The sequence below is a fragment of the Acomys russatus genome, chromosome 24 (genome assembly GCF_903995435.1).
Source record: "Acomys russatus chromosome 24, mAcoRus1.1, whole genome shotgun sequence".
NCBI classification, from domain to species: domain Eukaryota; kingdom Metazoa; phylum Chordata; class Mammalia; order Rodentia; family Muridae; genus Acomys; species Acomys russatus.
Window position 1 is genome coordinate 56,494,191 of NC_067160.1, and position 26,671 is coordinate 56,520,861.

General features: G+C 49.4%; 1 protein-coding gene across 3 annotated transcripts in view; it reads right to left on the reverse strand.

Annotated features, from left to right (window-relative positions):
- Positions 1-288: 288 nt before the first annotated feature.
- Positions 289-26,671, reverse strand: part of Pax8 (paired box 8) — a 58,618-nt gene continuing 32,235 nt past the window's right edge. Inside the window, exons 3-12 of one of the 3 annotated variants that reach the window (XM_051166399.1) lie at positions 26,356-26,521; positions 24,544-24,741; positions 23,208-23,296; positions 22,715-22,840; positions 22,281-22,456; positions 17,953-18,073; positions 17,247-17,453; positions 9,827-9,928; positions 2,863-2,949; positions 289-1,350 (exon numbers count right to left, since the gene is read on the reverse strand). In XM_051166399.1, coding sequence (XP_051022356.1) covers positions 1,274-1,350; positions 2,863-2,949; positions 9,827-9,928; positions 17,247-17,453; positions 17,953-18,073; positions 22,281-22,456; positions 22,715-22,840; positions 23,208-23,296; positions 24,544-24,741; positions 26,356-26,521 — 1,349 coding nt within the window. In that variant the 3' untranslated portion in view covers positions 289-1,273. Of the gene's footprint in view, positions 1,351-2,862; positions 2,950-9,826; positions 9,929-17,246; positions 17,454-17,952; positions 18,074-22,280; positions 22,457-22,714; positions 22,841-23,207; positions 23,297-24,543; positions 24,745-26,355; positions 26,522-26,671 lie in introns of all 3 variants that reach the window. The other 2 variants (XM_051166398.1, XM_051166400.1) reach the window with 2 other exon arrangements.

Sequence of the window (26,671 nt, forward strand, 5' to 3'; positions counted from 1 at the left end):
TGACTGGCATGGCCCAAGGACATGTGTTTACCTTATGCTGCCGTCTACTTAGCAGTGCTACTCAAAACTAGGGATAAGGGATTTACCCAGCATTGCACATATGTTAGGGGCAAGGAGAGTACGCTAAGCCAGGGCATCTAAAATCTCCCTCCCAGCCTATACCTTCTAAGTGGTTTTGTTAGTTACCTGGTTCTGTGCTTAAAGGAAATCCATCCCCAAGATGCCCCAAAACCTGAGACCAAGAGTCATGGTTTATTGAGTCATGTGATAATGATAGGTTGTTTAAAAAAAAAAAAAAAGTATCAAGGAGAAAAGCCCAACATAGTAGGGAGACAATTCAGAGGCCAAAGTCTGGGGGGGGGGGGGATGGGAAGGGGAAAGCTTGACCCCAACAGAGCTTCATTTGCGGTATTTACAGTGAGGTTGTGTGTGGGTAAGGAGCTGAGGAGCCAGAGAGGGAATCTTGTTGCTGGCCTCAGGGTCTCTTCGGCGGCTGCATGGGCTGGCGCTGCAGAAAGCACACTTGCATTGGCGGGGCTGTTGAGACAAGGATGTGGTCCCAGCTGTCACGTCCTGCTGCACTCTGCAGAGCTTCCCTTGCACTGCCCAGGGGACAGATTCGCTGCTGCCAAAGGGATGACCGGCTGGATGAGAGGCTGGTGGGTGTGCGGATGCTCACAGCAACAGGAAAGGGACGGTCAGCTGACATCCCCAGAAAGTTGCTGGTTGACTTTGCCCAGGAGATGGTAGAGGCTAAAGAAGGTGACAGCTCCTAGGATGATGGACAGGCAGAGCCTCGGCCCTGGGCTAAGACTGTGTGCCAGAAGGGCTTGCTTACCAAAGTCCATAACTGCTGGAGTTGTAGTGATTACGAGTATACTGGTGGCCCTTGCACACCCTCAGACAGGACTCAAAGTTCTTTGTGAACCCTTTTTCTCTCCTTCGGTGGGTACCACCAGCCTGGGTACAGTTTTCCTCTAATTGTGTCTCTTTTGAAATGGGATGGTTCTTGTGTCCTGGAACGCCTGTCCCTCACAAAAGAAATCCTGGAGGACAGTCTGGCCTTCTTCAAGGTCATCCTGACTTTCATGGGTCATTTAATTGACCACACAGGGAGTAAGCCGCAAATGCTGGAATTGTGGTTTGTTTGGTTGGTTTTTTTTGTTTTTTGTTTTTTCATGTAATAAATAAAGATTCCTTTGTGTGACTCTCTGGGGCCCGTCTCAGGCCAAGTCCTCCTGTTGCCTGGTTGGTCCCACTGTCCCCATGACAACTACAGATGGTCAAAGGCCGTGGCAGAGGTGGGCGGTGCGCTCGGCCTTGTTGTAGAGCTGTAGTAATATGGAGAACCTGGACACATGAAAACAACAAGCTGGTGAGAGGGGAAGTGGTACCATAGTCCTGGTCTGCATCTGCTGACCTTTAAGACAGCACATGTTAACCATTTATCCCCCCCTCCCCCCGCCCATCCGAGCATCAAAGATTAACTGCTCTCCAGCCTTTGCTCCTCTGGCCTCACCTTTGAGTTTCTAGCCTGAAAAATGATGGCTTCTTGCCCCCTATTCCTCATGACTGCTTTGACCTTCAACACTCTTTTGCTTTAAGGAGTAGACAATAGAGAACGTGTATTTGTGGGGACCTCAGAACTGAGCACAGTGGGTGTGGCTCGGATGCCCTCTAACCTTGCCTAAACAAAAGCAGGTCAGAGCATCTTCTTCTGGATCCCCCACCCCAAAGAATTGTACTCCTCCTGGCTGACCCAGGGGCTTCTGGGCTCGGGAGACTCCCACCAAGCTCACCAGGAAAGAAGGTCCTCTTAACCCCAGCAGCCTCACTGTCTTTGCCCTTTCTGCCTAAACTTGAAGTTGAACACAGCTGTCATGGAATTGAATGTGTCTGGCTAACAGAGCACAGATAAGTCTCCTGCAGGTCATTTCTGGGCCTGTAACATATGACACACAACAGGAGAAGGGATTTGGGGGAATGGGTGGTCCAACCAATCTGCCCAGGTGTCTGCGAAACTGGACATCTGCATCACCACTGCTTCTCTCTGGTTCGGATTTGCTCTGACAGACAGCTGATTCTGCTGCCACTCCGGAAGACTCCAGAAGATTTCCATAAGGGCTTTGTGGACTTATTTTCCTCAAAATCTTCCCCACACAGTTCAGAGACCCAGAGCAAGACGGTTGAAAAAGCAGTCTCAAAGATCACTGAGACACACTTTGCAGAGCTCCGCCCTGAATGCGGTTCCCTTCTCAAGCCAAATCTAAGGACTGGGTGGAACAAAGCGTTGGTGGTGACTTGGGACTATTTTCAACATTTTCAAATGACTAATGAGCAAGACGGCATGTTGGCCTCAGCTCCCAAGAAGGGGAGCAGCTGGCAGTGTGCAGGGGACTCCGGAATCGTGTCCCCTGGCAGGACTGTCTGCCCCTGCAGGAGGACAGCCTCCCTTGGGCTTTGCTGAGTGTAGTTTTGCCCCTCTCTACCTTTGCCCTTCAAGGCTTGATTCCTGAATTTTACACAAAATAAAAACGTTAACAAACATGGCTGTGGAAAGAACAGATATGAAAACCGTAAAATGTTTGGCCTTCTGTTCTCTCCGCTAAACCCACAAGATACTGTGGCGCTGCTGATTTCTTCTATGACAAACAACTGCCATCTCTTTAGACGGTCCATCTAAGCTGAGGCCGTCCACTCTTTGGTCTGGCTTCATTCCCCACCTCAACCCTCCCCTGCCCATTAAAAGGACTTGGCCTGACTTCATCCCCTACCCCAACCCTCCCCCCATACCCCAACCCTCCCCCCCTACCCCAACTCTCCCCTTCCCATCAGAGGACCAGGACAACCCCGGGAACTTACTCAGCAGGCTGGAGTTGGGGAAGCGCCAGGCCTCGCTGTAGGAGGAGTACGGGGTGTGGCTGTAGGCATTGCCAGAATATTCACTTCCTGTTGGAGGGCACAAGCAAGAGACCTGTGAGGTTCATGATACCAGTATGGGGATTGGGACGGAAAGAAGACAAGTCTGTGGGGCTGGCGGGGCTGAGTACAGAAATGAGTGGCACCAGACAGGACAAGTAAAACCACAGCAGGCATGGTGCAGCTCAGAAGGTCCTACCGTGTGAGTCGCTTTGGGCTGCTCCTTCATACACTGCAGCCCCCCTTCCCCCCAAGAGCCCTGGGAGGCAGATGTCATAGCTCCACCCATATTCCAGATAAATAAAATGAGACTCCAGAAACGTACACAAGTTGAAAATCTGGTGTCATATGGAAACTGCCAAAACTCTAGGAGCCAGATTCAAAGTCTACTTTCTCAGCTGTCTGGACTATGCACAAAGGGAACTTTCCAGAGAAGCCCATGACTGGAAGAGGGGGCTGGTGATCAGGGAGGAAATCTATTCTCAGGAGAGCCATGCCCCTGCTTTAGGCAGATTCAGAGCATGCGTTTACACAGGGTATGTCGGGCTACCCTTTTTCTGTGAGTGGGCCCTTGGTTTTCCCAAAAGAGTTAACTGAAGATTTCCCTGACACAGCACCAACAACGTAGCACTGACCACCACCCCCATCATCTGGTGTGTAATTTAAAACTCGCAAAGCAGGTCTCTGCAAGCGGTGCCTTTCCATCTCTCCCCACCATCCTATGAAGTACTCCCCCACACTACCAACTGACAGAATGGAAAACTCCAGTGACGCCTGAGGAAGAACTGTGTCTCAGCTCGCACTGCCGACCAATGGTGGAGCACGGAGTTGACCTTTGAACTCAAGATTACAAATTCCAGGTAGTTCCTTCAAACATTTACCAGATGACTTCACTTACAAATCCAGCCAGATTCTAGGCAATTTAATATTCAAGAACGTTTACACAGTCCTCCATCTCCTGTGGCTGTGACTGCTGTGTCCTTTCTGGATGTCTTGTCTCCTTCAGACTTTGGAAGGAAGATTTAAAACCTTCAGCTCTGAAGTCAAGTCTCCATATTCTACTTCTGAGCTTGGCTACCTCTCTCTCTCTCTCTCTCTCTCTCTCTCTCTCTCTCTCTCTCTCTCTCTCTCTCTCTCTCTCTCTCCCATGTCTGTCTGTCTCTCCCTCCTCTGTGTGTGGGTGGGTGGGTGTGTCTGTCTCTTCCCCCTTCTCTCTCTCCTTCTTCCTCCCCCCCTTTCTTCCCCACCCCATTCTTGGTGTCCTTGCCTGTCAGATGGGGCAAACTCTTGTCCCTATCTCATGGGATTTTGGTGAGAACTAAGTGAGCTGGTGAGTATTCAATGCTTAGAGCTGTGCTCTTGATGAAAGCTGCGTCAATAAATGTTGGCTTTGTTTTATTTTCTCCTGAAACAAGTGCTTAAAAAAAAAAAAAAAAAAAAAAAAAAAAAAGCCAACGGATACCTCAATCAGTCAGACAATAAGTCTTCCAGCCTGGGCTGGGGCCAGCAGGACTGTTTCCCTGTTGAGGACGTGTGTGTGTGTGTGTGTGTGTGTGTGTGTGTGTGTGTGTGTGTGTGTAGGAGGAACGAAGCCAGAGAAGAACTTCTATGTGTCTAGGGGTTGGTTCCATACCAAGCAGCAAGCTCACGGTGTTTGGGTTGGGGACAGACCCAAACACAGATCTGAAAGAGAATACATGTACAAGGGGGCGAGGAAGAAAGAAGAAAACTAGGAAACTATCCAATCCAACTGTTTCCTTATGAACAAAGAAACTTCTCGACGCAGAAGGCCTCAAGGCTTCTTGCCAATGCCACAATGCTAAAGAAAAGCCTGAATTGAAGCCTGGCTCCCATGATCCTCTACCAGTGTTTGCTCCTAGAACCTACAGTGGGAAGTCAGCCTGTCTACTGTTGCTGCACTCTCCTTTTCCTGGTTTCAGCATTCCGTTGGAGGAGGCCAAGTCTGTCCTGGTTGTACAGCGAGGGCCCCATCTCATGCCTTTACTCTGGCCTCCCAGTGCTGCACACTGCAATCTCGAAAGGACAAGGAAAAGAGCGGAGAGACACAATGAGTTAGCCCTCTCTTCTTGTCACTCATCTGTACCTGTTTATTTACTATACACTGCATGCCTCTTGGCCTGTCACTGGGAAGCCAGGAGGGAGGCTGCATCTGCGTAGACAGTACACCTAGGAGTGTGGCATTTCTGCTACCAGATCTGTCAACCTGCATATAGCTACAGATAATGAAATGTCACTGTGCCCAGGGAGGCCTGTTCCTTTGCTGTTACAGTGGATGCCAGTAGCCTCTTTCCCTGCCTTGAGGTTTCTGGCATCATCTTCACAATCTATTCCAATTGGACCAGTGCCTATCTAGGCAAAGTGCCTCCGAGTCAGATCTGATCATTCCAATGGTCGCTTCAGTAGCGGCACTTCCCCTGGCCTCTTGGTCTCTCACTTCCTTTGGAATCTGTGTTAGTCACCCAAATCGCTTTGCAACTTGCCTGCTTTTTCTATATACTCTCCTCTGGTCCCTTTTTTGTGAGAACTCCAACTTATATAGAAGAGCTACGCCCAGCTTCATCTCAAAGCCTTCTGAGATATGAAGCCTGGTATTTGGTTAACCGTGTCAACTCTGTTACGGCCTCTGAACTCCTGACTTCCGCCACACCTTTTCCCCCGCCTGCTTTCCCACATGTATACTCACCGCCATCATCCATGAGGTTTCCCTAAGCCTGGGCTATAGTTTCGCCTCTATTTCTCATCTCTGCAGTCAAGTTGCTGGGAGCTTCTGTTCTACTTGTCACCAAAACATAGTGAGTGCCTCACTCCTTTCCTAGCTAAAGCAACTGTTGTCTCTTAAAGCTACAGCAATGATCCTCTAACTTGTCTCTGTGTCTACAGTCTATTTCCCCAAGCATCTGACTAGTGTCCTAAAACATGGCCCTGCTGCTCCCCAGTTCTCTGCACTCCGTAGTGCTCTCTATAGTGCTCAGGGCTCTCTAATATGCTTACCTTCTTTCTGTATACTGTCATGCTAAATTAGTTTTTCTGCCTCAGGGCCTTTGCACTTGGTCTTCTTTTGGGCTAGGCATGGTCAGCTTCAGTTTATCACTTGACTGACCACTGTGAAAATCTTTTCAGAAAGGCTTCCTGTATATTCAATCTAAAGTAGTTATCTCCTCTTCCTGCAGCTCTTCATTGCATCACCACATTGTATTGCCTTTGCATGGTTACCTTTATGTTTATTCATTCACTGACGTGTTCACTGCTTATTCCTGTCCATCATCACAAACAGAGGGACATGCTCTGTGCATTTCTGCAGGCCTAGTATTAGTTAACTGAAAAGGTGATTATACAGAAGGGTTCAAGGTTTAGATAGAATTGGGTAATACAAGCATTAACAATGAGAAACTGGATGGATGGAGAGGGGGTAGGTAAAGTATGAGCACACTGAGAAAAAGAAGAAGTATGCATGCGTGGATGGATGCATGGATAGATGGATGGATGGATGGATGGATGGATGGATGGATGGATGGATGGGAAGATGATTGGGAGGATGGGAGGATGGGTTGATGGATGGATGGATGGATGGATAGGAGGATGGATAGGAAGATGGGTGGGTGGATGGATGGATGAGTGGGTGGGTGGGTGGATGGATGGATAGGAGGATGGGTGGGTAGATGGATGGATGGATGGATGAGTGGGTGGGTGGATGGATGGATGAGTGGGTGGGTGGATGGATGGATGGATGGATGGATGGATGGGTGGATGGATGGATGGAGGATGGGTGGGTAGATGGACGGATGGGTGGATGGGAGGATGGTTGGGAGGATGAGTCAATGGATGGATGGATGGATAGGAGGATGAGTGGATGGATGGATGAATGGATGGGTGGATAGATAGATGGATGGGTGGATGGATGGATGAATGGATGGACTGACTAATGGATAGAAAGATGCATGGATGATATATTTATATATATATATAAAGATAGATTTTTAAAATGCGCAGATAAAGCTAGGTGTGGTGGCGCACGCCTTTAATCCCAGCACTCGGGAGGCAGAGGCAGGTGGATCACTGTGAGTTCGAGGCCAGCCTGGTCTACAAACAAAGCAAGTCTAGGACAGCCAAGGCTACACAGAGAAACCCTGTCTCAAAAACCAATAAATAAAATAAATAAATAAATAAGCAGATGGATGATAGAAAGATAGATGGGTAGAAAGAGAAAATGAAAGTGTGGAGGAAACCTGAACTGATGTCAGGATGAACCTAACTATCTAATCTACTGGTTCTGTTTTATAATGGATATGAAAGCCATTAACTGTTTGTATGATGAGATATAGTTGGGGGGAGAGATGGGAAAAGACACCGATGTTAAAGCAACAAATTTGTGTTTGAAAAAGTCACTTAGTTTCATCCCTGAGCACATCATTTGGCTCTTATAAACCTTGGTGTTCCTAGCTATAACCCTTGGAGCCTAACAGCCTCCCAGATTTACTATAAGGATGAAAGAGAAATAAAGTTATGCGTGTAATAGCCAGGTATGGAAAAACGTATAATGAATTATCACTTATTCCTTCAGAAAACTGATTGAAGAATGTAGCTGGCATGCCTAGTTTGAAGCATTTATTAGGTTCCTGCATGCAGGAAATGCTTAATGAGTTAACAGACCTTAATGGAAAGACTCCCTATTCAGTCAACTGAGAGCTCGCAGGCAGTGGTGAGAGATGGATATGATGTTATTTTTCTACAAAAGACATTCCTTCAGAAGTCCTTTGCACAAGAGAGCTCTTAGGAGCTGGCTGTTTCACTTTAATGGCACTGCATTTCCTGAAAACTAGTGTGCACACAGCTTACCGGAAACCCCATCCACTGTGTGTGATGAGACCCTTCCGTTTTGTAATTTTACTTGTGGTCTATATGGGGGGTGTTGTGAGTGCTTGTGTGCATGTATGTGTGTCACACACACACACACACACACACACACACACACTGTACACGTATGCTTGCATGTGAGAGCGTACTTCACAGCACCCACTCCAGGTGAGGTCTTCCTCAAGCAACCCTCCCCTGCCTTCCAGCCACATTTCATGGCCTACTCTGGCCCCAGGAACCCCTTGCCCTGGGCCTGCCCCTAAGAATCATTCATAACTGAGAGAAATGGGGGCGGGGTTGACTTGTGTTGCTTGTTTCTCCTCTAGGAGGCGGCAGGGAAAGGGGAGGGCTTGGGAAAGGGAGGGGGCCGACTGGAGCCCAGGATTTTGATTGAGAGACCCCATTATCCACACTCAAAAAAAATAACCGAATCTTTTCCTTTTTTATCTTGACCAATCTCATTTCACGCTCCACAAGAGGGAGGCAGGGAGGGAGAGAGGGAGCCTGGGCCAGGAGGGAGAGAGGAGTCAGTATTCTGTATTTTCAACGCTGCATTAAGCACATCGCCACGGTAACGGGGGCAGCAACAAGTGCCAGCTCAGCAGGTTCCCAGGGAGCAAAGCCTCCACTCCTTGCTCCCTCCCCTCGCTCAGCCTAAAAGAACTCAGCCCACCTGCCCGTGTACAGGGTAGCCAGAGGAGGTGGGTGGCTGGCAAATATTAACCCCTGCCGGGGGTGGGGTGGGGGAAGCAGGGTTAGTGGAATGGAGCCAAGTCTTTTAGGGTCAGAGGCAGGGAGGTTGGTAGAAGGTTGATATTAGGGGTCACACATGGCCTGAGTTCAGAGCCCTTCCCAAAAACCTTCAGGCCCTTATACCTCTCTGGGCAGTGGAAATGGTTCCATTCTAACTACTCATCCATCCCTGGAGCTTTCCTACAGGGCTCCTAAAAGACTGAAAGTTTCCCAAAGAAGCTGTCATTGTCCTACTCATTTGTCCAGACCCTGAAATCTGGGGTCATCATTAGATCATGACTGGCAGACAGACATCAAATGGACTGTCAAATAAAATTCCAGAACATTCCAAATGACTGTGTAGAAGGATTCTTAGCTCATGCTCTGTGGTTACCTCAGAGTAGTTAGAACCTGGGCCCTACTCATCATTGAGTGGGTGTGGAATGCAAAGGAAGATGTATTTCACTCATTTCTTCATCATCATTATCATGATCACCACCACCATCATCATCATGATCACCACCACCATCATCACCACCACCATCATCATCACCATCATCACCACCATCATCATCACCATCACCATCATCATCATCACCATCATCATCATCACCACCATCATCATCACCATCACCATCATCATCACCACCATCATCATCACCATCATCACCACCACCATCATCACCACCATCACCATCATCATCACCACCATCATCACCACCATCACCATCATCATCACCACCATCATCATCACCATCACCATCACCACCATCATCATCATGATCACCACCATCATCATCATCACCATCATCACCACCATCATCATCACCATCATCATCACCACCATCATCATCATCACCATCATCATCGCCATCATCATTATCATCACCATTATTATCATTATCATTCAACTTCAGATTGTACTGAAGAGGTAAACTGAGGTTCATCTGATTTGATTCAAACCACAGGAAGCCATGGGTTAGGCTCCTGTTTATCTCATAGTGTTTGCTGCATACTATTCCTGTTTAGTGCCATAGAAGAGAAGGAGGAGGTAGGGGAGCTGGGATGTGGCCATAACTCTGACTACATGGGAGAAGGGAGAAGAATGCTAAGCCAAGAGGACTCAAGGAATGAAGACAGCACTGGGGATTTTCTCTAGATGTTTATATGAAGGCGACCCACTGAGCGTTCTTTCAGAAGCCCATAAGTAGGACACAGACTATCTCTTGTCACCTATTGCCTCCCTATTCCTTCAACACTTTCCTTTTGCAATGCTTATGCCCAGTCCCTCAACCCTTACCTGCCACCATGCCTGCGATAGCAGAAGAGGCATAGCTGCCCTGTCCACTGGTGGGGATGTGCGGTGGGTATCCAGGCAGCGTGGGCCCCACCATCTCTCGCCCTGGTAAAAGACATCAAAGAGTCATGAGTTGGTGTATAGGTGGCTCCCATTCTTACCATCCTACCCTCCTGAGGCTCATCCAGGCTCTCCTCAGGCAACGCTGCTGGAGCCACAGCTCTTCTCCAACCCTACTTTCTCTTTCCTCTCAGCCCAAGCTCTTGATTTCTCTGGAGAGCAGAGGCTCACCAAGCAAGAGGCTCTTGCAACTGTAGCCCTACTTTGTTCCCCGTTCCCCAGTAGCTTTATTTTCACAAATATTATTTTATTGCTCCACAAAAGTGTCAAAGTTTTGGGTGCCAGGGGTGGTGTCTTCTTAGTCTTTATCTGCCTGCCCAGCTCAGTGTTGGGCACCACTACATAAATACCCGAGAGGCCCTGGACTCAGTGCATCACTTTCACCCAGCTTTCAAAGGAATGAAAAACCAGGCTTTCTGAAACAAAGGTAGATGGGTGATACATCTGCCCTTTCGGGAATATGTGGCAGACATTGCTTATCAACCAGAGATGAAGTTCCTACTGGCTGGCCTGGACTTCCAAGTAGCTATATTTAATCAGAATAGTAAGAGACACAAAACATGTTGACTATTCCTGACATTAAAGGAAACATCACTGAGCGATTGCTAATGCTTACACACGACCATAAGTGGCATTCTTATCAATTATACTTCTTTAAAATTCCATTTTTAGGATGTCTCACTCCTGCTGTATCTCTGCTCATCTGTGATTTGTGTCATGCCTACATCCTAGTGACACTGAGGCATTCCTGTGAAACTCCACCTCCTTGGCTCTGTCATCCTTCACACCAGGAAACGAAAGCTCCCTTCTTGGGAGACCTCACCCGACCCGTTGATAATCTCTCCATCCACCTCTGCCCAATAACCAGAACCCTTTGCCTGCTTGCCTCTCATCACCCCTGTTCTATGGGTCCAGACCAGAATCTACACATCCTGGTTTTCTGAGGTCTGCCCACGTGATGACCACTGAGTCACAACATTTATTAGCAGTGGCCATTCCGCTCTTACAATGCTCCAATGTGAGTAATGAATTACTTGGGCAAACTAGTTCTTAGAGATGCTTGTAGAATTCCATCTCAGTGGGAATTGACTGGCAAGTTCTTTCTTGTACGGCTGACCCGTGCATCACAGGGTATTGAGCAGAATCCATGGCCTCTACCCACCAGATCCCAGGACAAGTTCCCACCCAGTATGACATCACAAAGCATCTCCAGACATTGCTGTGTGTCCCCAGTATAAAGGAAGGAACTTCAGAAGTTCATTCCTGGTTAGAGGGAGCTCTGGGTTAGATAATAACTACTTGGCCCAAATGTTTTCTTCCACCTCCCTAGGGCTGCTGTGAGTCCTGTCAACCAACTCACCAGACCTGTCTTCTCTGTGTCAGATTGCCCCTTCTTCCCATATGCCCTCCCAGAGCCTTCATACTTGACCCTCCTGAAGGCGTACCTAATTAATGATAACATGTGGCAAGGTACATACCATGAAACCTTATGGATCGTCAGCCCCCATAGTGACTAATTCTTTCTGACCCGTGAGAACAATTTTTTTTTTTCATTCAAGGAATACTTAAGAAAGATCTAAGGGCTAGGTACTTGGGGACTTAGCAAAGATAGGGGAAGAGAGAGAGCATGCGATTGGCACTAAGTTGAGATGGTCTGTGGGGCCAACCCAGCAAACAGCACCTGCACACTCAAGTTCTGCTCTTTTTCCAGAGAGCAGAGGCTAGGAATCAGAGGACTGCTGGGTACCCATCCTGCTTTTATGACTTTCTGTTTGCCCTTAGACCAGCCACTCTGACCCTAAGCCTATTTCTTTATATACACATTGGGGGGTAGGGGGGTGTGAAATGTGAGCAACTTTACACACACCAGCCCTACAGCTCTGCGGTTATCCGTATAATTCAACCCTGTTGCCTCATGCTCTGGGTAGACAAAGATTAGTGCAATGAACACAGTCTGGAAATGTTCATCTTAGTGAAATTCTTGAAGAAAAATGGCCCGTCAGAAACAAGCTTAGTATTTGTTATTTGAAACAGCGTTAGGATTTCTAGACACCTGGACACCAGTCTCAAATTGATCCGTCTTTGTTCAGTATCTAGCTCTAGACGGTCCTGGAGTAAAGAGGTGTTTTCTGTTCACCTGACATAAGGGCAGAAGAAGAAAGGAAGGGCTGGAAATGCTGTTTTTTGTTTTGTGGTTTTTTGTTTTTAAAGAAAGTGTGTGTGGGGGGGTGGACTTTGGCATATGTAAAATACGGAATAAACAAGATTTACCCAAAATAAACTTTGAATTTGATGTGAAGGAGTAGCAATGTGGTCCCTGCTGTCCCCCGGGCCCTCCCTGTGTGAAGCACCTGGCTAAGTACTAGAAAGAGTGATGTGCCACCCCACGCCTGTGAAGGGAGGGGAGCAGGGTGCTGAGCAGCAGGTAGGGGAGAGATGGAGGAGGGGTGGCTGACTCAAGTCTCACTTCAAGGGAGGGAGGAAGCAAGAAAGCCGGGAGAAGGAAGAGAGGGAGGGAGAAGAAGAAGAGCTAGAGGGAGGGAGGAGGAGGGCAAAGAAGAATGAGGAGAGGGAGAAGGACAGGCAGACAGACAGACAGACAGACAGTGACTCTTAAAACTGAGACTGAATCCAAGTGAGACTCTGAACAAATTACTTAACGTCTCTGGACTACAATCTCCCTATCAGCCACACAGGGATGTATTTCAGATGAGAGCTTGTATCTTGGGTTCGCCTTACTTCTTGGCTGGTGGGGTTTCTTGGCGCGCTGTGTGGACAATCTTGACGCAGGGTCCGCGTCTCCCATGAGGGAAGATTAGTTTCAGCTCTCTAGCCATCTATGTGCTAAAGCCAGTCTGTCGTTCCCTGGTCCTTTCTGGCACTGGCAGCCTGTGGCCCCATGGCCCCTGCTCCCTTGGCAACTTTCTGTCACCAGAACCTATAGCTTCTTCATCTAGGCTGGTACTGCCCATGGGTCACAGTTTAACCTGTGATCTCTCTCGGTGGGGCCTTACCCCATGAATGTTAGGAACTCCCTAGTCTCGGTTCCCCTTTTCAGGGATTTTAATCTTCATCTCTCTTCAGTCACCTAATTTTCTCTCAGCAAGAAAGATTTCTGAATCAATGGTCCAAAGAGACCACTGAAGACGTCCCCTAAGAGAACCTGGCCCTCCCGGAAAGACAAATTTTTTTCTAGGACATTGTCCTATCCAAACTGTGCCATCACAGACTGTCTTAACTGCGCCATAGAACTCTCTTCCACTTCTTTTATTAAAAAAGATATATTTGCTCATGTATTTTATGTATATGGGTGTTTTTTCTCTATGTACGTGCTCACAACGTAAGAGGGAATCAGATCCCATGGGACTAACTACAGTTATAGAAGGTTGGGAGCCACCATGTGGGTGCTGGGAATTGAACTCAGGACCTCTGGAACAGTAGTCGGTGATTTTAATTGCTCAGCCATCCCTCCAGGCCATCTGCTTTGATGTCTTAAAGAAGAAGATTTTGTAGTGTGGGAGTGTAGCTCAGTGGCAGAGCACTTGTGTAGTTTGGATTTAATGCCTAGCACTGGAAAAAAGACAAAGCTTTTCAGAGAGTCAAGACCCTTGAACCACGACAGGTGTGATGGCGCATGCTTGGTGTGATGGCACATGCTTGGTGTGATGGCACACTCTTGGTGTGATGGCGCACGCCTTTCAACCCAACACTCGGGAAGCAGAGGCAAGCAGATCTCTTTGAGTTTCCAGACCAGCCTGGTCTATAGTGAGTTCCAGGCCAGCCAGAGCTACATAACGAACGAGACCCCCATCTCAAAATAAAAAACAAACAACAACAATAAAAAATAAAAAGAATCTTGAACAATCCAAGAAACAAAAGAAGGCACCGGCTGGAGATGCTCCCCTCTGGTCAGACACACCCTTTTAGCCATTCTGTTTCAGAGGTTCTCTCTTCATAATACATGTACCCTTGCTGTCTAACCCCATCTCCTTTCCACGCCAATAGACTTCCCATGGGGGCCTCTTTCAAAAATGTTGACATAGGCACCAACATAGGTTGGTGAGCTACAAAGTGGAGTTCTCCAGGAAAATCCATGTACCCCAGAACTCTTGGGTCAATATTCTAATTAGAGGTAGAGAGCAGGAACAGAAAGCCATGAGCTAGAGGAAGGAATCTGGAGGGCAGAGGTGACTTTAGACTATTTCATTTGACCCCTTTGATGTCTGCCCTCTGTGTAACCCCTTTTCAATGCCTTATCTTGTTCTGATAGCAAGGAGAATTTATGGTAACCCAGAAATCTCTTTGGCAGGACTAAATATATTTTGTACAAAAGAACGGAGGAGGATACTGGGCTCCTTGATGATAAAAGACTAACTCCGGCTTTCCCATCAGCTGAGCCGTAGCCAGCCTTACAGCAGCAAGGACAAGGATGTCCTTGGCATCACTGTCATGGCCGCTGGGTTGGAATCCACAGGGTTGGAGGTGGAGGGTGTCCTAAAGAGGACTAACAAGAACTGTAGGCAAGTCTCATTATTTCCAAAGTCCCTAATGTTTCAGGAGGAGCCGTTCCAGAGGCAACACTCACAGGCACCCAGCCCGAGAGGAGTGTGTGAGGCAGCAAGTGACAGGGTCACACGGGGAGGAGACTAGGGAGACCATGAGGACGGAGCTGCACTAATTTCACAGTGAGGAGTCCGCCTTTTCCTTCCACCCTCCCTTCCCAGAGTGATCTGCTCTCTGCTCCCTTCTTTTTCTCAGCTTTATCTCATTCCCAGGTGGGTAGGGACTGGTCCCAGGCTCTTAAGATCATCCCATTTCTAACGGGCTCAGCCAAGTGATGGGTATTTAGGTCAGGCCAGGCCTTAGAAGTCTCTGCGGAGATCTGCACTGATTCCCCCAGACTCAGCTTAAGCATTAACATTCATCTGCATTGTCCCTTTTTTTGGGGGGGGGGCGGGAGGGTTGGTTTTTTTCCTGGTTTTGTTTTTTGGGTTTTTTTGGGGCGGGTTGTTTTGTTTGGTTTGGGTTTTTTGTTTGTTTGGTTGGTTGGTTGGTTGGTTTTGGTTTTGGTTTTTTTGTTTTGTTTTTTATAGACAGGGTTTCTCTGTGTAGCCTTGGCTGTCCTGGATTCACTTTGCGGACCAGGCTGGCCTCGAACTCACAGCCTGCCTCTGCCTCCCTGAGTGCTGGGATTAAAGATGTGTACTACCACACTTCTTGTTCCCCTCAGATGCCACAAGCCTGGTCACTCTGTGTTTTTCTTAGGCCCTCTGCCTCTGTACTAAATTCCTAACATTGTGGCCAGCCACTCAGGAGTGATCAGATCTGGGCCTGGTTGTAGAGGTCACCTGGTTTGGTTACCTAATGCCTGCGTGACCGCCTGGTATCTGCTGTTGGCTGCTTTAGCGGATGGACTTGGTGGCCTCCTAGTCCTGCTGCCCACTTGGGGAGTGGGCGTGTCACTAAATTATCAGCCAGCAGAGCTGGGAGCGGCAGCAGCCTGGATCGGGTGTTGACAGGGACACTTCAACTTTAGAGAGGAGACAGTGTGGGCTTCGGGCTGAGGGAGCTCGCCCTGGGCTGTTCTGACTATAATCTAAATGGCAGCCTACGTCAGTGATGGCTTCTCTGTGCTTTGAGCTACTGTCTGTCCTCTCAGGCACGCCTGCGGCTCACAGGGTAATGGAAGGACTGCTCTGAGGCCCTGTCCTTCACCCTCAGCTGCATCTCCTGCCTGCTTCCGGCCTGGCCTCCTTTTCCCACGAGACAGACAAGCAGTGTGCCCTGCTGCGCAACCTGTGTGCTCCCTCTTCCTCTCACCATATTCCATATTCTCTGGCTGACAGACTTTCACTCGGCGCACAGGTTTGTGCATTTAATCACTTTGCTCAGAACAAATGACCCATCTCTGCTGACTTCACCCTCTTGAAATTTCAAACTCCAATTCAACGCTTCCCCCTCCCCCCCCCTTCCTTCCAACCCTTAACCACTTTCTTTTCTGTCCTCACATTACCCATCTCCATCACAAGGACGCATGGATGCACAGAAAAAGGGAGAAAAAAAAATATGCCGGGCTGCCAGACAGACAGAAAATGCTGTCATTTATAAGAAGGCATGCTTGGGCTTAGATCACGGGGACTTTAGAACGTCTGAGCCAGTGGCGGGCAAAGTCACGCTGCTGTGGTTTCTCAGGCCGGTGGCTCCCGGAGGCAGCACTCTGAATTCAGATGGAGCAGGTGTGCCGCTCTGGTTGGGACCCCTGGCGCTGGTAAAGGCTTTCATTTTAAGAATATTAGACAACTACTGATCCAGATGGCCTAGACTGTCCAAGGCCAGGTTGTTTCTCTCACTTATCTCTGCTTTAACCTCTCAAGGCGGCAGGGCCTGGGAGCAGGAGACAGGGAGGCTTGCTCTCTGTCACTTACTGTCTGTGTTCAATGGAGACAACTCTCTCACACAGGAGACTTTAGCTCTCTTTAGCTCTCTTCCTTTCTTGGTTCTGGAACTTCCAGACCCTTCCCTGTGTGTCTCTGCCTGCGCCCAAACCAGACATGGCTCTCTCAGACATTGTTTAGGTCCTGAGTGGTTGGGATAAGGTTCTGTTTGGGAGATCCAGTTGCGAGGTCAGCCTCCAGCCCTGTTCTGGAAACTGTGCTTAGGCCCTCCTCCTCCTCCTCCTCTTCCTCCTCCTCTTCCTCTTCCTCCTCCTCCTCCTCCTCCTCTTCCTCTTCCTCCTCCTCCTCCTCCTGGGCTGTTTCCTTTTCAGAATTCAAGGGGTTTGCTCCAGAGGTCCCTAAACTATTTCAAGCTCTAAACCTCAGAGCAAGCACTGCAACCACCTCTGGCTGTGAAGCTGGGCAGTCACCAAGGTTAAAGAGAGATACTCCAGTGCCCTTTAACAGCACTGCCACTCCCCTGGGTGTGAAGGTAGCCACAGAGGGTGACTCAACATTCCTTTTCAGGAAGTTGATCCAGAAATTGGCTCAAGAGCCTTTTCCCCTCCACGTTTTGTCTGTTTCTTTTTTGAACCTGTACAGAAAGGTTCCCACGTGAGAGCACCTAGCTCTTTGTATGGGTCCCTATGTTCCCATGGGCTTTTGGAAAGATGCACTCCGAAAGCGGCTATTTCTGGCTCCTGACATGAGAGAATCATGGGCTTGATAAAGTGGAGAATAGGGCGGTGAAGTGAGCTAGATTTGGGCTAAAGATGGGATCAGCCTCAGACCAAAGGACTTTGGGACGGCCTTAAGGACCTCCCTCCCACCCCACGACACCTACAGAGGCCGGGACCTCCCTGTCGTACCTGAGAGGAGGGCCTGGCCCGTGAACTGCCCGTACACGGAGGCAGCATGGGAAAAGGCATTGAAGGGTGGGACCGAGGCACCCGCTGGGCCCCCAGAGCCGACTTGCTGCAGATCCAAAAAGGCGGAGCTAGATAAAGAGGAAGGGGTGGAGCTAGAACTGGAGAGCTCTGGGGCTTCCTGCTTTATGGCGAAAGGTGAATGAGGATCTGCCGGAGGGAGGGAGACAACAAGGAGAGAGGGGTGTGAGATGATGGGGCAGGAGCATGCGCAAACCAAGCCGTGAGATGGGTATGGCGAGGGTACGGGGGACAGGCAGGCCTGGCTGCTGTAGGAGGAGGCTAGGACGGGGAGCCATGGCTACACAGTGTTCCTCAGATGGCATGAAATGGGGAGCTGAAGGCTCTGCCTCTCTGCTGTGCCTTCTGCCAGTATAGATGGATGGAGAGACTGAAGTATGTGTGTGCTCAGCCCCTCCCTGCCAGAGGGAGTGAGGAGATGGGGGGGGGGGAGCCAAAGCCTGAAGGTACCACCCTTTTGTTCCACTTTGAGGGCCCAGTCAGCATAGCCTCACTTCTCCTTTCCAGGCCAGTACCCCCAAACACCTTCCTCCTGCCAGCCAGACGCCTTGCCTTCCCCTGCCCCAAGCCCATCCTGACCCTCAGAGTAGAGTTCCCCCGATGGTCCAGGAGCCTCTGGGCATCCTACCTGCCACCACAGGGTAGGTCTGGTGAGTCGAGAGGTTGCGTCCCAGAGGTGTATTGGAAGGTGTCAGGGTGGCCTTCCCGTCATCCAGGGCACTGTTGAGTAAGGGCAGTGGGTACAGCCCCTGGAGAACAAAGGGAAGTCAGCACGGGTAGAGAAAGACCCAGAACAAGCCCATCTTCCCACTGACCCTGCTGTCTGTCGCTGGAGCAGGTGACACTAGTCTTTCCAGTAAATGCTCACTCCTTGTTCTCTCTTACCTCAACATGGCACCTTCTCTCACACAAAGCCCTGGAACTCTCCCAGGACCTGGCTTAGGGCTCCTCCATCCAAGTTCCAGAATTCAAGGCCCACTGGTGGCAAGGAAGCCCAGGTACGTGCCCGGAGAGTGGCCATCAGAGGACCGTGTCCCTAGTGGGCACTGGGGTCTCCTTCCTATTTATTCACATGGTTTAGGCCCCAAACACAGGTGGTTGCCTGGGGCCGGAGCTGATAGCAGGCGAGGCTGCTCAGAACCTCTCACTAATCATTGATTCCTGCTTGGGAAGTGCAAGTGCCACTGAAGACTCGCTGCAGCTTCTCCTGTGAGGTGAAGCGAGGCTTCAGGCTCTGGGGCTCCTGCTATCAACAGCTACCCTAAACTGATGACAACGATCAGGTCTAACACTTGCGAAGAGCTCCCACTGCTGTCAGACCCAGTGAGACAAACCAGCAAGACTGTGATACATTTATATTTTACATGCAAATAGAAACATTTAATGTCACTGTGAAAGATACATAGGATTCATTTTGTTTCCAAAAATTCTATCAAGTACTTGGGGTTATGTTCTGTAAGAATTTGTTTCAACTCCTACTGGTATTCCAGTGTGAGCATATGTATGGCCTAAGGCAGTCCTTCAGAAAATAATTTCTTAGGCTAAAGGCAGGAATGGGTATACCCCACCCTCCCCTCAGCTCCCTGCTGTCCTTCCCAAGGAGAGACAGCACACATCCACTCCGCACACACAGGTCACACATTGCAAAAAAGCACTGTATGAACTGTTGTGCAAGACCGGAATCAAGGCATGGTCCGTGGTTATATAACAGCTCTGCTGAAGACGATTGTTTTCAGTAATTTCCAGTGAGCTCAGTTCTCTAAGGAGTCACAATGCTTCCTGGTTGCATGCAGGGCACTTTTGGAAGCTGCAGTCAATTCTGGAGGCCACCAGGGCACCATCAGCACGTAGCAGCAATTACTGACTAAATGGCACTTTGGTTCCATTCTTCCGAGGGGGCCTACTTAGAGGCGGGGTGGAGTTGCTCAGAGCTAGACTCTAATGAAATTGAACAAAATATCTAATTTCTAGAGAGTGTGAGGAAAAAAAAAAGTTTGAAATGCCTTGTGAATGTGCTGATCTGACAGCAAAACACTTACTCAAAATCAAGTCTCCGTTCCAAACCCAGGCCAAAGAGAAAAGTAAAGCTATATAGAGATTTGGGTGGTTTTGCTTTCAATATCTTAAGCTTGCTGATGATGACTGGAATTTTTTTTTTCTGGGCTTGAACTTGAATTGGGGACAGGCGAGCATAATGATTCTGTCCTGAAATCACTTTAGGTTTTAATTCTGCAACAATCTACAGGAAGTTGTGGTCTATTTGGACTCTCTCTAAGCCTTGATTGTTTTTCCCTGCATTTAAGCCAGGGGTGGTGGCATATACTTGTGATCCCAGCAGAGGCAGGTGGATCTCTGTGAGTTCGAGGCCATCCTGGTCTACAAAGGGAGTCCAGGATAGCCAAGGCTACACAGAGAAACCCTGTCTTGAAAATAGAAAAGAGAAGGAAGGGAAGGAGGGAGGGAGGGAGGAAGGAAGAAAGGAAGGAAGGAAGGAAAAGAAAGAATAGAGGGTCCTAGAATCTACTGCACAAGACTGCTTACATATTAATTGTGATTTTAAATAAAGTGTTGCCTAGCACTATAATACTCAGTAAGCACAGATGTTCAGCTGGGACTGATAATAGGTGTATTGTTTGCCACTACAGGAAGAGCTAGTAACTGCCACATTCCTGGTCTGTCTTCATAACAGTCTCTCCCATTCTTTTGATTCACATGATGGTGGGTTTACAATATAGAGGAAGAGTTTACAGCTTTCTAACAACACCCGAGGGTGACACCGCAGTGAGAAATGAGGTCACTTTCACCCTCGATGATTTCCCAGACAAGAAGTGTACGTCTCTGTCCCATGCTAAGTACCTGCTTTCGTCTTGCCTCACAAAGACACAGCTTCTGTGCCTGGATGAGCGAGCGTGCTCCTTTGGTACGGTCAGACACAATAAGCAGAGGAGCAAGGCTCAGGCTGGGCGGTCCCTGCCCCTCACGGTCCAGTCTCATGAGCGGGTGAAGGAGGGAGGAATAGCTGAAGCACAGTTTACTTCTCTAGGCTGAGGACTTTCAAATGCTCTTGCCCCATTTAGTCTTTACATAAGATCATCCTGGCGCACGCTTTTAGTCCCAGGACTCAGGAGGCAGAGGCTGGTGGATCTCTGTAAGTTCAAGGCCAGCCTGCTCTACAAAATGACTTTCAGGACAGCCAAGGCTACACAGAAAAACCCTGTCTGGAACCCACCACCCCCCCAAGAAACAAACAAAAACCAACCAAAAAACATCCATGGAATCATGCTGTCAAAAATAGGCAGGGGTGGATTGATCCTGATGAACGAAACTAGGGCTGGCAGCCTTAACGCCTCAGCCATCTGCTCCCAAGCCCTCCCATGCTCCAGGCCCTGAGTTACCCTCATACAAACTGAAGAGCTAGGCTGTGTGGCCACCAAGTCTCCAAGTCTCCTGTAGTTCTAAGAGTCTCTCATCCTTAGATCCTCCATGCATATCCACCAGCACAATACAGGAGCTCTCTCTAACCAAACAAGGTCCTTTGGAGGACTCAGAGATAAAGCCAGGAAATGGCTCTGGGACCTAGCGGGTACCTAGGGTCTCCTCCGTAGGGCTTGATTCTTCTCCAAAGGAAGCTAGTATTTGCACACTGCCTTCCCCAGGCTTACCACCATAGAAGAAGCTTCTGCAGGCTCAACACTTGCCTTCTGGAGCCATGCTCTGATTATCAGATGTGCACCCAGGCCTGCTGATAGGCAACTTTGTCTACACCACTCACAGCTGTCATAGGCAAGGCTGATAAAAATCACTGACGCATATTGCCTGCCCAGCTGTGGGGGTTGGCATGGGGCCAGAAGCCCGGCCATTCGCTGGCAATGTTTCCAGTGCTTGTTAGCATCATCATCGCTGTCTCCCTCGGGTCTTAAAGGTGTACTTATGGGCTCGCCTCAAGCCAAGAGGAGTGGCAGGCCATACCCCCCCCCAAAGAGTTTCCTGGCCTGTTGGACTAGATAGGATGACAGAGACAGACACTGGAACCATTGGCTGATAATATTAAATGTCTCTCGGTGGTTGTTAGCATTATGGGATATTTGTTGGCCTCAGTATGGGAATGTTCACATCTCTGTATGCTTTTTACAGAAGCCATCCCATTGTAACCCATTTCTCCTGTCCTAAGATGTAGAGAGGAAAACTCCCTGTAGCTTGTCTAGTGTGTGTGAAGTCCTAGGTTTGATCTCTATCACCACAAAAAGTAATAATAATAATAATAATAATAATAATAATAATAATAATAATAATAATAGTCTAAAGATAGGAAGAGGTGTCTCAAGAGGCTGCCCTGTCCTCAAGTCTGTCGCCTTTACTCCTTTGGTCATTAGATTATTAGGAAGCACTGTGACCGGTCAATAGAAGCCATGTGGGGGACAGGAAGGATGACAGGGGGCAAAGTGGTGAATTATAGGTGAGGAGCAGGGACAAAGTCAAAGAGAGGGTGATTTAGCTCCGGCCACAGCCAGCTGGGAAGAAAAAGGGCATCCTACAAGGAGGGCACACGGTGTGCAAGGCCAGAGAGGTGTAGCTGAGGCTGGTGTGCTTGAGCACATGAGTCAGAATCCTAAGCTACACCACGGAACAGGCTGAAGGTGGGGCTAGGAGTGGTAGCGACGTCATCATAAGAAGGGTGTGAGTTTTAACCACAATTATGGGCCCAGTTCTGCTGTTGGAGAAAGCCACTGATGGCAGAAAGGTGTGTGTGTGTGTGTGTGTGTGTGTGTGTGTGTGTGTGTGTGTGCACGCGCATGTGTGTGTGTGTGTGCGTGTGTGCATATGTGTGCATGTGTATGTGTGTGTGTGTGTGCTCTGAGCCCATGGAAGCAATTTGGAGTTGTTTTGATCACTACAGAACATGCTTTGCCCTGGCCCTCGCCTGCCCTGCCTATCTCCTGCACCCCAGCTTCTTACCTGCTCGCCTTTGGTGTGGCTGGGGGAGGCATAGGCCTCCGGGTAATGCTGCCGCTCAAATGGGCACTCAAGTGACTCGAGATGGTGCTGGCTGAAGGTGTCCGTACGAAGGTGCTTTCGAGGACCGCTGCTGCTGCTCTGTGAGTCAATGCTCAAACGACAGCTGTCCTGGTCACCTAGTGCCCCCAGGCAGGAAGAAAGCTTTCAGGAAACCCTTCTGCCAAGCCACCAGAGCAAGGTAGCCAAAAACAGAAGAGCCCATGGCCTGAAGAGGTGGGAATGGGGCCAGCTAAGGGAGAGGACCCATGCTCCTGTGAATAGGGGGTCTCAGAGCCCTACCAAGGCCATGGGGGGAAAGGCTTGTCTTCCTAGCAAAGCTTGAGCAAAGTGGTCTCCTGTGCCTCATGTCACCCACAGGTCCCCTGAGCACTCACTATCATCCATCTTTCTCTTGTTGTCACTGCCAGGCTGAGCAATCCCCAGGAGCCCGTTGATAGAGTAGGTAGAGCCCAAGGAATCCGACTGGGGTGACTCTGGGGGTGTTACAGCTGAGCTGGGGACTGCAATGGAAGAACGAGAGGGTCAGAAATGGTGGGGTGATACCCCTCATAGCCCCTACCACCACCATGGATTCAAAGCAGCAGGCTATGCGGTGGGCAGAGGCCCCGGAGAGCCAGAGTCCTTCACTCCGAGGGCCTGTTGGTGAGAAGGCTTCCTAGAATGATATTTGTCTGAAGTGTGTCCATTTCCTCATGTTCCTGTGAGTCTCCCATGAGCATTGATGTAGACTTCACCTGAGGGGTAGTAACTCAGTCCATGTAAGGCATATGAGCATTCATATGTTCTTGTGTGTCTGTGTCTGTATGAGTGAGTTGACTGGGTCTTACATTCAAAGGTATGGGGACAGCCAAATCCTAGCACACTCACTCAGTGTGTGTCCTGGGCTCAGAGACTTGGTGGCCACACAGCTGTCCATGGGGAGGTTGAATGGCTGCTGCACTTTGGTTCGGATGATTCTGTGAAGAACCAAAAGGACTGTTAGAGAAAGAGAGTGGAAGAGGAGCTATGGCTGTCACAGACCCAACTCACCTTTATGTCAACCCACCTGACATCCTAAATGTCTCTCCAACTCATTGGGTCCACAATCAACCTCTGACCTCACCTCACTCTTCATAGCTGCTTCTTTGTGTCCCATGTCATGACTAGAAGCATAGGTGTCTCCAGGAGCTTATCGGGGTTCTGTGGATTTGACCTTGACAGCCTCCCCAGAGTCGATTGTGTGGTGCATCTCCTTGTTAACATCTGAGTGTGTGCCACCATCTGATCTGTTCCTCTAGGGGCCCGCAGCAGCCCACCCCACACACTCTCACTGATTCTCTCCCTTTCAGCCAGAGTGAGTTTTTTCAAATACAAATCAGCTTCCTGCTTAAAATACACTAATGGCTGCCTACTGCACATGCATCAAAAGGCAGGGATATGTTACAACGACCCCTGGCTTCTTGGGGGCAGTTTCTTCTAGCCTTCTCTGTTCGTCAGGCCTTTCTTGTCTCTTGACTAACTTTGTTTCATCTCCTTGTGCGAGCTCTTGTTAACCACAGGGATGTTATATGGCAGTCTCAGAGTTCCTCTGGTACCCGCTCCACCTAATTAATTCCTACTTAAGGAATCCCTCTCGCTTAAGGAATTCCCCTGAAACAAGTTACCATAGGCTACCCCAGTGCCCATCAGGCTCTTAGCCTCCTCAGCAGGACAAGTAGATGCATCCTTGGCATGTCTGTGTGGGCACTCTGTTTGTGTCTGTGTTATCATTAGACTGTAAACTCCACAAGAACAGGGATTTTGTGATCTGGGCACTAATACGGAAAAAAACTCAGTGGGAATGAGTGAGTGAGTAAGGGGTGGATGAAAAGGCAGTGAGCAAATGGCTGAAAAAGTTAGCTAGTGACCAAGCACTCAAAGAGGGCCAGGAAAGGATCTGCTCAAGAGATTTCTTTCACAGAATGGAAGAGGTTATGGGTGTTCGAGGGAGCAAATGAGATACAGGACAGCATAGTGTGGGGACACAGGAAAGCAACACAGCATGAGCAAGGGAAGGCTGCATGGGGTGACATGTACCAGGCCTAGGAGCTCCTGCCTGAGTCTCCAAAGTAAAGCCTCTTCCAAAATCACCCCTAGTCCACCCAGGCCAGGCCCTTCATGTTTCTTACAGGAATCTTCCAGAACCGTGGGGCCCAGGAGGGTGCCAGAAGCTGCTGCCTCTCACCTGTTGATGGAGCTGACACTGGGCACAGTGTCATTGTCACAAACGCCTTCTGCCAGAAGCCGGTCCCGGATCTCCCAAGCAAACATGGTCGGGTTCTGGCGCTTGTAGTCCCCTATCTTCTCCACCACCTTTGGGGTGGCCACCTTGGGCTTGGAGCCCCCTATCACTCCAGGCCGAATGCTGCCAGTCTCGTAGTACCTACTCCAATAGAGAACCCCCCAAAATTACCCAATAAGCAGGTGGGGCCTGTGAACAGGGACCCGGCAAGAGCTTCTGTCACCTCTGAGTCTCCTGAGGAGTGACATGGGACCTGAGACATGTCCCTCCTGCAACTCCTGCTCAACCTAACACTAGATCTCTCTCCTACAATGCACTTCTCTTACTTGGGTAGATTTGTGTTGCTACCAAAGCAAAACCTGTCTGCAATGGCCTCGCTCAGTCTCCTCCCCGCCCCATCCCTGTACTTGCATCAGAAAGAACACAAAGATCCTCCTAGTGAGAAAGGACTTTCTTTATTGATGCTGGAGAGTCACAGGCCTGCAGTGGATGCTTCTTTCACCCCACCTTCTCTTAGCCCGGTTGACCTGTTCCTTTGCTCTCCTGGCCTCACTCAGGGAAGCCAGCGAGAGTCCCTGAACCCTCTGCTGCTCTGCCGGGCCACCTGTGCCTTGTCCAAGTCGGAGTCACCCTCTGCTCTCCCTCACCCTTTCCTCTCTGGTTTTTCTACCAGGTTCCATGGTCCAAGTTGAAGCTGCTTCTCAGGTCCAGCCTCCCTTTGAACCCCTGGCCTGACTCAGCCCCTACACATGAACCTCCTCCTTCACCGCCTGTCCACCCCACAGCTAGCTGGCTAGCCGGTCAGTGGCTTGATCAAGATGGCCTCTGGTCATCTTTGTCTTCTGGGGTCTTTTGTTTAAAAGTCATTGTCATTACCACTCAAAGCTCTTCTTTCTGGCACTCCATAATCTTCTTACAATACTCTCTCTTTGGCCCTAAGAAAAGGCCACTTTCCCTCTAGCAATTTCAGACAGACAGACAGACAGGGCTCTCCGTGATTCTTTTTTTTTTTTTTTTTTTAACCATGGAAGATTTGTTTTGTTTTTATGTATATTTTATTTATTATAATTTAATCACATTACATTACGATTATTATCCCCTCACTCTTGTCTTCCCGTCTCCACCCTCCCCATCTCTTCTGCCCTACTCCCCTCCCTGGTTCTCTACAGCCCAGCCCCTGTACTTCCCTGAAGCAGAGCTTCCCCTGAACCTACATGTGTGTGCCAGACCTGAGGAGTAAAGTAGACAGGACATGGAACTCTGGAACCCCCCAACTCTCTACTTAAAGAATATTTCCGATGGAAGTGCCAAAGACTCTGGTGACCCTTGTCCTTCTGAACCCGCGTCCTTTGGCTCTCAGCCCCGACTGGGAGAATCAGAGGCACTTGCGTGGGGTGGAGGATAATGGCGCACATACATTTGAGTCCATGCCCTTTTCTTGGGCTATGTTAGAGGTCAGAGTTTTGGGGTACAGCCAGGGCTGTGAACCACCACGCTGAGTCTCAGAGGTCAGTGGTTCTCAGTCCTCCATGTTTCTGAGGTTCTTGCTTCCTGGCCATTTAACAAAAGCCACAAGCCCAGCTCACTAGGCCGGCTCACTAGGGCTGGGCTGTGACTCTTATTAAACATCCTCGTTGCTTCTCTGACAGATACTCTGAAAGGCGGGTGGTACCCAGGCCTGCAGCCGGGAGGCTGACCATGGAAGGCAAGCCTTGCAGGGAAGGTGGTGTGGTGTGCGGTGAACTTCGTGCTTACCTGCCGAGGATCTTGCTCACACAGCCGTGGCTGACCCGGAGCTGGCGAGAGATATCACAGGGCCTTACACCCTGGTGGGCCAGGTCCACAATGCGTTGACGGACAACTTCCGGCAGAGGCCTGCCGTTCACAAAGGCCCCCCCTAGCTGATTCAGCCCTCCGTGGCCTAAAAAGACAGCATTGTCAGGGACAAGTGTCAGATCCGGGTGGTAAATGTTGGGTGAGTAGGAATACAGTGCACTCCGCGGTCAAGTGCGCCCCCATCTTACTCAGAAACACACTTCCTGGGAAAGCTGGCACAGGTAGTATAAACTGC